General features: G+C 24.7%; 1 protein-coding gene across 2 annotated transcripts; it reads left to right on the forward strand.

Annotated features, from left to right (window-relative positions):
• The first annotated feature begins 812 nt into the window (after positions 1-812).
• Positions 813-10,312, forward strand: LOC126904135 (uncharacterized). Of its 2 annotated transcripts, XM_050682888.1 has the most exons (9): positions 813-1,141; positions 1,222-1,433; positions 2,964-3,019; positions 3,509-3,701; positions 3,896-4,255; positions 6,365-6,464; positions 9,305-9,409; positions 9,492-9,659; positions 10,176-10,312. In XM_050682888.1, the coding sequence occupies exons 4-9, from the start codon at positions 3,577-3,579 to the stop codon at positions 10,242-10,244; spliced, it is 927 nt and encodes a 308-aa protein (XP_050538845.1). In that variant the 5' UTR covers positions 813-1,141; positions 1,222-1,433; positions 2,964-3,019; positions 3,509-3,576; the 3' UTR covers positions 10,245-10,312. The 2 variants fall into 2 exon arrangements, with proteins under 2 accessions (XP_050538845.1, XP_050538843.1); XM_050682886.1 differs by lacking the exons at positions 813-1,141; positions 1,222-1,433; positions 2,964-3,019 and having other exon boundaries at positions 3,297-3,701.
• Positions 10,313-13,048: the final 2,736 nt, after the last annotated feature.

Consider the following 13,048-nt stretch of genomic DNA (forward strand, 5'->3'; position numbering starts at 1 on the left):
TGTACTAATAGTAGTTGTTGGGGCCAGGGGCACTAAATATTATAGTGCGTACCCGAACCGGCTAATTGCACCAATACCGATCAGGCTGCGTAGTGTGATGTATGTAACTAGAATCGCTGGAGGTGGGAGGGGTCGCCTGCGCAGCAACCAGTGATCTATGTAGTGACAGATGTGTTAGTGTGTAATTGTTTTGTGTGTACTTAATTAACTAAATAAATAAATATCTCAACAAAAACTTTATAATAATTAATAATAATAATTTAATAAATGAGTTGACTAGATGAATATAGCCCTTCTGGCTCAACAAATAATAATGAAAATATGAACTCTAAAAATATAACAGAATAATGACAAAAAATAACTCTACAACTTCAATGACAGCACTAAATCAGTTCAATAATTATAATAAACAAAATTTAATTCAATAATAACTACGCTAAATTGAGAAAAAGAAAACAAAAATGAATAATACATAAATAACAATGGTACTCACAATTCGCAGAGCTGCTGGCCAGAGATGCTACCTAAAACTAAAACACGAATCACAATAATAACAAATGAACTTAAGACTACAATTTGGTAACTCAAATTTAAATATCACAATTGACTAGCTTAATTTTGCTAATTAGTAGCAACAAACTACAATAAGTTCTTCTGTCAGCCAATTAGTAGCTTTAAAGAAGTCACAGTTAGTGCAACAATATTTTTTATTTAAACTGTATATTATCAATTCTATGATATTAAAATAACTTCTTCTTTTTACAAAAATTAGATTACGTTTTCACACAAAAAAAAGAAATGAGAAATTCAACAATAGAANGAAATGAAAAATTCAACAATAGAAAACCAAAAATGTATATATACTGATTATTACGCAATACAATGTTGTATTATACTATATTGCGGTTATGTGTTGTGTTTGGTGTGTAGTGTGTGAACAGCTGATCGGCCGGTAGTAGCGATATCCACTACTACTTGAGTAGTAGGGAGTAGTCGCGTGATAATGATTAAACCGGTCCGAGTACACACTTTTAAGTTAACAACACACTATTATGTTGCAGCTGCAACAGTAGTCGAACGATGAACTCGTCATTGTAAAGGACGGCACGACATGCACGCCAACATGTGTATACAAAATAAAGTAATATAAACTAAGTTAAAAGTTTAAGTTTTATATCGTTCTTATTAGTTAAATAGTTAAAAGTAATCCTATTTATACAGTCCACTCTGAGACTGAAACACCGCCGGATGGCGATCGCGGAGCTTCCTCTTCACGTACGACAGGTCGCACTATGCGCGGTGGCCGACGGGCAGTGCGAACCGGTCGCTCGGGCGCTGGAATACAGATATAGACTGAATTTATCAATTACCGTTTGATCTTTCACGTTGACCTTTAGTAGCAGCGGAAGATATTTTATTTAATTGTCTTAACGGTATAATTAAGATTATTGTTCTTCGGTGTAATAAAGACACTATCGTTTTGTTACTTATTATATTTATTTACTAACCTGATCACAACAGTTTGTTAAGAAAATAACTAAAAAATAACTTTCAAATTTTTTTTCTTATTAGTGACAATATTAAATAACAATTTTCTTGGGATTATGAAAAACTATCATACCTTCTGTACACTTTTGTATAATCATCAGCATTTAAGTAAAATTTGTTCTAAAACTTAATATTTTTTAAGGCTGAAAAATATTTTTTAGCCTACCATAATTATATTAACCAAAAATGAAAAATCGTGTAGTAATTCAAAAAGAAAGAAAATAAAAGTAAAGTTGGAAGTGCGATATGAGTGAGTTACTATCTTGTTGTTTTAATAATATTATTTTTAGGGGTATGAGTATGAGGGTTTGTAAGAAATATAAAAAATGTTTGAAAAATAAATTAATTTTTATTTATTAATATAACATTTACTATAATCAATTGTAAACTGTGGGATTGATTCACATTGTGTGTCTACCCATAGTAGTATGGTTACTATGTATGGACCTCTTACTTAACTTTTGAAATAGATACGTATCAAAGACAAAATTCTGCCAAATAACTCTGTACAAATATTATTGATTTATTAAATTTATTTTAAATATTTTTTTTATTGTTGATAATCACTTGATTTTTACTTAAACTATGTACTCTTAAATTTAATAATAAACTTTATAGATTTTTGGTGAGATTATTATTTTCCTACTTTAATATTTGCAATAAATACTCTGAAATCATTAAACGTTCCTTTTTCTTATGAAATATGGACACGGTGGATAACTTTTTGTGCGTATTATGATGAATTAAAGAAAAATGAAGTGTGATTGAAGATTGACTCATGGTGATAGATTGCAACTAAGAACCTTTAAGAACTACTAACTGCATTTGAGCGCGACTGACCGAGTGAGAGCATTCTGACCACCATTTGAGTAACATCTGAGCCAAAATTTTCATTATTTTGGACTTTTTATATTACATTTGATGGTAATTACATTACACTTCAAAGGCAAGAAGTGATCACCAACGCTTCCATTATTTCTTTATTAATCGTTTTGTAGTAATTTATTACATTTTCGTCAATAATGATCTATATTTTATAATGTTCTACTGCGTGTTCCATAAATTTACCCATTATTTATTACCTTATGACTAACACATTACTATTACATTTGTTTATTATTTCGTGTTTCTTTTATATTATTAGTATATATTTTTTATAAAAAATTACATTGGTATATTTTTAATAATTTAAAAGTATATATGTAGCTTATTGTTATATTTTAACACCTGCCATATCATTTGATTTATTAATTCAAATCTTAAATAGTACATAATAACAATTATGATGTAATGTATATATCATAACTATCGGGACTGAAAGGGTTTATTTTATTTTTCGGTAGTATTTAAAAATATTATTTACTTACACAAGAATACACGGAAGTCACATTCAATTGAATTTTTAATAACTTTAGGTATCAAAAATGAAAAAATTGACTGTATTATTAAGAATAACAAATTTATTAATTGAGTAAGTAACATAATATTATAATTAAATAATCGAATACCAATACATATATATAACATAAATTCTATCAGACATATAAATTATTAATATTATATTTCTCGAAAAACATTTGAAAAACCTACTATTAGAAAAATAAAATAAAATAATGATATTTGTATTTTCTGTAATATTGAGAGAATTTATTAAATTTTTATATTGTTCCTCACTACTATATAAATACAAAACCTACCTAGTTCGTTTTATTATTTGTAAATTTTAGCATCCTAAAAATATAGTTTTTAAACGTTAATCAGTTCTTTATTACTGTCATAATGCCTTTGTCAGATGAATATTTTTACAATATTAATAAATTCTCAAAAACAATAAATGTAATAGCCGGAATGCCTTTATTCCTTGAAAAAACAAACAGATATTATCAATATTATGGATACATAGTAGATGCTATTTTATTTTTTGGGTTTATTACTACTACGAGTAGTGTTTTTTATTCAGGCGAAATATTTGATAAATTAAAATCTATTGCCGTTGGAGCTTCGTCTTTATCTGGATTGTTGAACTCGATGTATCAAAGATATAACTACAAACGCAATCAACACATAATGAATGATTTACAATGTATCTCAGTGAATTTTCAAAATGATCAGCCCATTGAATGTTTTACAAAGAAGATGAAAAGTGATATTCGGTTAAGTATTATAAAAATCGAAATAAAAATCTTCTAGATACTACTTCTTAAATTAGTGGTATGAATTAAATACTCATGTGTATTTAGTTTATGCCTTTAGAGATCTTTTCATTGTATATTGACATAGGTATTTTATATAAACTGTTTATTTCCCTGTTTATACAAATTTATTTATTTTGAAAAATAAATCATAGGTTGACAAATAGGTTGCTTTTGTTTGTAGTAATTATTGCAGCACTGTCAATTCCTTTATTTACATTTTGGACTACACTTTTTCCGCAAGATGGAATTAAACGTCATGCTGCTATAGAGATGATACCATTTATTGATGCTAGTCATGTTTTGGAGTATTGGTTAAAAACTATTTTTTTAACTTTAGTTATATTATATGCAAACATAAAAATTGTTGCTGTTCATTGTTTTTATATCGGTGCATTATCACAGATAAAATGTGGATTTATTCATTTGAGAAAAAATATATCTTATGCTATTGAGTGCACAGCTGATCTATCTCTTTTTTATAGATGTATTAAAATCCATCAAAATATTATAAGGTATGTAAAGTAAATAAGTAAAGAGTAAATGCTCTTATATTATGGTTAATTTTGATTGGAATGTTCTGGTTGCATTCATAGACGTAATCTAGGGGTTTCAAAGTATTATCAATTAAATATATATAATTTTATTATTAGTCAAGTTAAGACAATATAATAACAATATATTTGAAAAGAACACATATATTGTTAAATAATATACAAATTTTGTATACTTAAAAATAACCTGGTGTTTATTTATTTTTTTTTAATTTGTCGGAATATTAAATGTTACAAGCCAGTAAAACTCAAAGTATTATTTTTCAATAAACATCCGAAAAATCACGATTTTTCAATAGTTCTAAAATTATCCGAACCTTACAAAATGATCCACAGATATAAATTTAATTTTATATTATATTAGATATAAATTTATTATACAGAGTGTCCACAAAGTAAGGAATTAGCTCAGTAATAAGAAATAATGGGACACAACAGAATCCCTTTCCTTTACTTAATGAACATTATATATATTTATATAAATAGTAAAACCATGTTCAAGAATAATTTACTAAATACTACCCCTCAACATTTGACTCGTCTTATAATAAAAATTGATCACTTTTAGCTAATTAATTAAATAAAATTAAAACTATAATTTATTTAAGAACTAAAAAATATTAAACTCAAAAACAACAAAAAATTAATGAATAGTCACGGATACATATTTCGGAAACAATGTTACCATTATCATTGCAAAACACATACTCGATATTTATATTTTATATTTTGTATTTGTACATGTATTTTAGCTTCGATGCGAAGCGGAGAAGGTATTAATTTTACTATGATGTATTTTTTTTTTTTTTTTTTTTTGTCTGTTACCACTTTTTCTCAGCTCTCACCGAACCGATTTCTTTCAACGATACATCAAAAGATCACAAATCGTATCTTGTCGAAGACATTACCCTCAAAAATTGAAAAAAAATCCCTCGTTCCCCGTAAATGGGGGAAACCTCCAAAAAAATTACAAATTTAAAAATCGCTAATTTTCAAAATTTTTTCAATTTTTTTTACTAAAAACTTCCATAACTTTTTCAAAAATGCATAAATCAATATAATTTTTTTTATAGATGCTTGATGTCTTTACTTTTCATTTGATATATATTTTTTTGTAAATTTGACACTTAACATGCTCACAGGGGGGGAATTAAATTGACAACTTTTTCACAAAAACTTAACTTTTGAAAATGTTCCGGAAGGTCTGACACTTTTATATATATCTTAAATTAAAGGTTATGTAATATACTTTATTATGGAAAAAAAAAATTTTACCTCTGGACTTGTCTTCGTGGTTAAATGGCTACCAAATGCTATTTTTGTGTGAAAACTCTCGATTTTATATTTTACATTTTTTACTTTATTATGCTATAACTTATTGAAAAGTTTATGAATAAACACAATTTTTTTATGAGAAATAATATTTTTTAATAATCCCTTTTTCATTCAACATACTTTATCTTAATCAAGATATTAATAAGGAACTAGCAGATCATGTAGCTTTTGGAATAGTCCACCAATTTTTTTTAAATTAAACACTATCTAAAGATTTTCATCGAAGATTTTTTTTTTTGATAGTGATTTTAATCAGTGTCAGATATCATTATACTTGATCCAACTATGCTACGTCACCACTGTGCCGCGACCCCCCTGTGCTGAATTTTTTATTTATTTAATTTTTAACTGGCTATATAAGTGATTGTTTTTTTCTACTGCAGTATGAAGGTGTCGGTTCAATGCATACGATGGGGTGGAAAATTTTTACGTTATAGTTATACAATTGTTACAAGTAGGGAAATAGCAAAACTTTTTTAGCATTTTTGATAAAATAGTTTTACTATTCTCTAAAATAATATTATATAAAAATCTCTAGTTGCATGGTGTATTATGACCATTAAAAACTAATATGTTTATATTTGTATTACTATAACTTAAACTCGTAAATTATTTATTATTGGATTTCTAATAAATGTCTATTGAAAATTGGATTTAAGTAATAATAGTTTAAATATTATTTTTAATAACTTTTTCATGCCTAATTCGAACTTTAATTATAATTTTATTTTTTAGAGTTGGGAATAATATTTGCGATACTTATTCACCAGTGTTTTCTTTTTTTTTGGCATTTTTTATAATTGAAAATATTTCAATAATGGTTATGATCATATGCGTAAGTTAAAACTTTTGAATACTTTTAACCTTAATGAAAAGCTGAGAAGACAATAATTTTAGCACAAATCGTATTTAACAAAAGACATTACCTCTAATAACTTAAAAAATTTCCTTCATTCACTGTAAATAAAAGAAATCCACCAAAAATGTACCATATTTTATAATCAGTTGTCTATTCTAAACAATTTTTTTTAAGCTACCATAACTTTTAAAATTTGCTATTGATGATTATATGTTAAAAAAATAACACACTAAATTCCGTCACCTTGTCTTTTATAAATAAACAATTTTTAAAATTAAAAAAAATCAATTTTTTTAAAATTAATTTGCTTACATAATTGGTCAAATGCTATATGAGGGAATGGTTCAGACCCCTTTTTACTTCCTTTTACATATAAAATTGTAAAAATTATTTAATTTTAAGTTATACAAATTTTGAAAAAGAAATTTTAATGTCAATCTAATAAGTATATTATAAAGAAGGGGATGCCCTTTAAAAATAAAATGTTCTAGTTAGTAATGTCTTATGATGAATAGATTTAACCTAACACAGGGTGATTCTTTTAATATTCATTGGTTATCTTTTATAATAATAATTATGTTAAGTAAATCCTTTTTGGTATTTTATAATTTCATATACTACTAGATTTATCAATTATTTAGTATTTTTTTAATTCATGTCTTATACCTTATAAATGTGTCATTTATATTAGCTTCGATGCGAAGCGGAGAAGGTATTAATTTTACTATGATGTGTTTTTTTTTTTTAAAAAATACGTCAAAAGATCACAAATCGTATCTAGTTGAAGACATTACCCTTAAAAATTGAAAAAAATTCCCTCGTTTCCCGCAAATGGAGGAAATATTCAAAAATATTACAAATTTAAAAATCGCTAATTTTCGAAATTTTTTCCCTTTTTTTTTTCTTAAAACTTCCATAACTTTTTTAAAAATCAACAAATCTACATAATTTTTTTTTATACTAAAACCTTAGATATTTACCTTTTATTTGATATCATTTTTTTGAAAATCTATTACTTAACCTGCTCATTGGGAGGGATTTAAAATGGCAACTTTTTTACAAAAATTAACTTTTTCAACTTAATTTTTGAAAATGTTCCGGAAATACTGCGTCCTTCAAACATATATCAAATTAAAGCTTTTTTTATGTACTATAAAATGACAAAAAAAAAATTTGTCCCGACACTTTTTCTTCTACATTTAAACGGATGCCGTAGTTAAAAAAACACTATTTTTGTGTTAAAATTTTCGATTTTAAATTTTCAACTTAAAAATGCTATAACTTTTTGAAAAATGTATATATCAGCACAAATTTTTTTTTTCTAAATACATTATAAGTACATCTTTCATTTGACATACTTTTTATTAAAATTGGACAATTTCCCCTTATATAGGGGGCGTTCAAAACTTAAAATATTGTAAAAAACATAGATCTTTTTCAACTGAACTTTTGAAAATGTTCCGGAAATACTGCGTCCTTTAAACATATATCAAATCAAAGGTTATGTTATATACTATCAAATGAAAAAAAAAAATTTGTCCCGACATCTTATCTTCTATGTGCAAATGGCTGTCGAAAATTTAAAAAAAAATGTAATGTTTGCGATAAAAATTACATTTTATCGGGATGTTTTTTGTACTTAAAACTGCCATAACTTTTTCAAAAATGAACAAATAAAAATAATATTTTTTTGTATTGAAACCTTAGATATTTCCCTTTCATTTGATATAATTTTTTTTGAAAATCTAACACTTATTCTGCTCACTGGGAGGATTTAAAATAGTAACTTTTTTACAAAAAATAACTTTTTCAACTTAATTTTTGAAAATGTTCCGGAAATACTGCGTCCTTTAAACATATATCAAATTAAAGCTTATTTTATGTACTACAAAATGAAAAAAAAAAATTTGTCCCGACACTTTTTTTTCTACATTTAAACGGCTGCCGTAGTTAAAAAAACACTATTTTTGTGTTAAAATTTTCGATTTTCGATTTTAAATTTTCAACTTAAAAATGCTATAACTTTTTGAAAAATGTATATATCAGCAAAAATTTTTTTTTTCTAAATATATTATAAGTACATCTTTCACTTGACATACTTTTTATTAAAATTGGACAATTTCCCCTTATATAGAGGGCGTTCAAAACTTAAACTATTGTAAAAAACATAAATCTTTTTCAACTGAACTTTTGAAAATGTTTCGGAAATACTGTGTCCTTTAAACATATATCAAATCAAAGGATATGTGATATACTATCAAATGAAAAAAAAAAATTTGTCCCGACATCTTATCTTCTATGTGCAAATGGCTGTCGAAAATTTAAAAAAAAATGTAATGTTTGCGATAAAAATTACATTTTATCGGGATGTTTTTTGTACTTAAAACTGCCATAACTTTTTCAAAAATGAACAAATAAAAATAATATTTTTTTGNTTTTGTACTTAACACTGCCATAACTTTTTCAAATATGAACAAATAAAAATAATATTTTTTTGTATTGAAACCTTGAAAAAAAAATAACAATATCATTTTCTCACATCTAATACATTAAATTATTAATATCTGCCGAAATAACAGTTCAATAGTTATTATCGATTATTAATATTCCATTTTCTATTTTATATAATTTTTAAATATTTATGTTGCCACCATTTATTGAAATAAAACATATATGACATAGAGCAACATTTTTTTTATTACAAGTAATCATTAGAAAATAATATTTTATTGTACACCGTTGCAATTTATTTTTGAATACAGTAGTGTTAAAATACAAAAATAGTATTGTCTTATATAACAAAATAATCTTTTTAGATTCCAAATATGCCTTTAATGATGAAATATCTACCTATGACTCATTTATTGTTGTGTTTGATAACATTATATATATCATGTAATGTAGGATCTAGTTTAGAAGAAGTAAGTCTATGAATTTACAAAATAATTATATTTTTGAAACTATAGCCGAAACCTTAAATTAACAATGTATATAATTTGTTAGGAGTCAACTAAAATTGGAAAAGAACCTTTTGGAATTTATATTCTTAACCCGTCAATTTTAACTATAAAACAAAATTTGCTGATTTTATTATTAGGGTCGTATACACCACTCAGATGTAAATGCATATTTCAACCTTCAGTATGCATGAACAATGAAACGTATGCAAGGGTATGTATACATTTTTTTTAAACAAACTTATGTTTTAAATTAAAGTCATGATTAATTTTTAAATATAAATGGATCCTTATAATATCTGACTTGTCAAGAAATATTTTTATTAATTGTTTTTATTAATATATATATTATTACATCAATGTTATCATCAAAATTACGAACTCTAGAAAAGTATTATTTTGTCCAAAAACTTTGTAAAATTATAAATTTTGTTAAATTAATCTAAACATACTAACTACCAGTACAAATTTGAATTAATTGACTTAAAAACTTAGTAATGTATGTTACCGAGGTTATAGTTTTTTGAAAATTAAGTGGTTTACTCCTCTAAACAAATATTTATATGTTGCTATATATATTTCTATGATATAGTCTAATTAACTTAGGCCCTTAAATGTGTATTGAAATGGATTTAACAAAATTTATAAATGCATATAATTCCTAGTCTTATTCAAGTATATAATATACAAATTAAGTATTCTATTAATCTAGTTTTTTCCTTTTTTTTAGTTTTTCAAATTTTCTTTCTCGGTACTACTGGCAACTAAAAAAATTGTAAATAAAGGAATGGTAGACTAAAATTTATTTTTAAAACTAATATAGACTTATATATGTAGTATTGATTAATTTTTTTATTTTGATTAGATATAGATTTTACAATAAATATGAATTATTAAAAATTATTTGTATGTTATCTTTGTTTCAAATATATTTATTAAGTACTATGTTTTCTATATTATCGTTTCCTTAGTATAATTAGTCACGTCAATATTTGTTTTTTTTTTATAAAATTATAAATGTATGAATTTAAATAAATAAAACCTAGCACAGTGGAGTCGCAGCATAGTTGGGACGTGGCACAGTTAGGTCCAGTATAGATTTAATCTGACAGTGATTAAAATCACTATCATAAGAAACGCTTCGATAAAAATCTGTAGATAGTGTTTAATTCTAAGAAATTGGTGGATAATTACAAAAGTAACATCAATTTACCTATTTCAATTTACATCAATTTACCTATTTCCTTAATTATATCCAGATTAGTAATTCTTAGATTCAAAAATATAATATATAATTTTTTAATTATATATGATTTTTAATATGTTTAAATTAATTATTTTTACCTATTTGTTTTTGTGAAAGTTTATAATAAAAAAAAAATGAATTTACACTATAACTTTTAGCTCAACTTGTAAGTTTGAAATTTACATCATTAAATAGTAAAAAATGATATAATTAAGATTATAGTAGTCAGCAAATTTTATAATTACTATTTACGGTAAATTTATCAGAAAAACTGAATTTTAAGCATTTTCATCATAATAGATAGATGAATCACTTAAGTAGAAATCATAGTAATCATTTATAATTAACTTTTGGTGTTTAAAAGGATTCGACAATTGAAATATGCAGAACTGAATTAATTTTAATGATTCACTTTTACTAAAAAAACCAATAAAAAAAATTATTAAAAAGATCTATTCAATTGAGTGTATTATAATATTTGATTATAATTGTAAAAATCCATTGTTATATTAAGGTGAAACTAAAAAATTTTTTTTTAGATTTATGATTTATATAAGAATATGTTTCAAAAAAATTAGGAATGTTATAGACTGGTAGTAGCACACGAAAATAGAGTTAAAAAATTACAAAGTAAAATTATTTACTTTTGTAGTTGAATATTTTTATCATATTAAATCTAATTCGACAATAAATACTTTAAAAATATTAGAAATTAATGATTTCAATTTTTTGTATGCATAAAGCTGGTTAAGCTACCTTTTATTTAATTAAGGGATTTGTTTTCAATTTTTGAGGGCAATATCTTCAACTAAATACGAATTGTAATCATTTGACATATCGTTCAAAAAAGTAGGTTAAGTGAGGGTTGGAAAAATAAATCGCAGCCACAAAAAAAAACAAATAGTAAAATAATATTAACATAAATAAGAAATTTCTTCTCATGAGGAGAGACTACAGTGATGGGATCCTTGATATTTATTGAAGTTAATGAATATAAATGAGATAAAAATGAAATGATTTGAACATTTTTTCTTTGTATTCTAACCGTGAAAGACACAAATGTTACCGATTTGACAACTGGTCGTCGCTTTCGTCTATTAATAAAATTGGCAATTTAATCTAATTCAAATTTTAAAGTTACTTTTTTGACTTAAAAAAGTAAAAAAAATTTAAATAAGTTTAACTTCTTATTTTCTTATTAACTTTATTCTATGTCAATTAAATTATATAATGTTCATGAAAGTCAGTGTATTCCCCTGGTAAGATATTTTTAAATAAAATAAAATACAAAACACAGAATTTTAACACAATAATAGCATATTTTTGAATACGGTAGTCATTTTCACCAAGAAGAAAATCTATATTTAAAATTTTTTTTTTTATATTAAAGTATATAATATATACTTTAATTTAAGATTAAATAAAAGTATCAATATTTCCGGAACATATTCAAAAATTACATTGAAAAAGCTTAACTTGTGTGTTTAGAGTCAGATTTTCAAAAAAATTATATCAAATTAAAGAAAAACATCTAAGGTTTCAATACAGAAAAAAAATAATTTTAATTTGATCATTTTTCAAAAAGTTATGGCAATTTTAAATGTCAAAATATTTTATGTTAAACAGTGATTTTTACATAAAAATAACATTTTCGTTAAATTTGACGGCCATTTTCCTTTAGAAGAAAGGAAAAAATTGTAACACAAAAATAGCATGTTTTTAACCACGACAGCTATTTGCACAGAAGATAGGTCGTCGGGACAAATTTTTTTTTTCATTTATAGTTCATGACATAAGCTTTAATTTGATATAAGTTTAAAGGACACAGTATTTTCGGAACAATTTCAAAAGTTAAGTTGAAAAAGTTAATTTTTGTAAAAATATTGTTATTTTAAATCCCCCCCTATGAGCAGGTTAAGTGTTAGATTAAAAAAAAAAGTATATCAAATGAAAGGGAAATATCTAAGGTTTCATCATGGTAAAATTAATACCTTCTCATCTTCGCATCGAAGCTAATATTAAATAGTAAAAAATTCGGAAATAAAAATCCGTGTTGCTTAAATGCCGAGCAAATTGTTCGGGGTAAATCTACATTATGGACTAAGAGTTTGTGTATTTGTCCTAAAATTTGCATGTTGTTAATTTATAAAAATAAAAACAAAATATATAATTGAATATTTTCAATAGTTGTCGCACACGATGAAATCTACTCGAGCAATGAAGAACAGTAAAGGTGTAGGGCTGCTAAATGATGTCATAAATTAGATGCTTCTGGAAATGCATTTATCGTCTTATCAGTAAAATTTCAATGTAATAATTGAAGAAAATCCTCTTATTGCTGGTAAATTTTTTTTTTA

The sequence above is a fragment of the Daktulosphaira vitifoliae genome, unplaced genomic scaffold, assembly GCF_025091365.1.
Source record: "Daktulosphaira vitifoliae isolate Bord-2020 unplaced genomic scaffold, ASM2509136v1 Scaffold_4, whole genome shotgun sequence".
In the NCBI taxonomy this organism is placed as follows: domain Eukaryota; kingdom Metazoa; phylum Arthropoda; class Insecta; order Hemiptera; family Phylloxeridae; genus Daktulosphaira; species Daktulosphaira vitifoliae.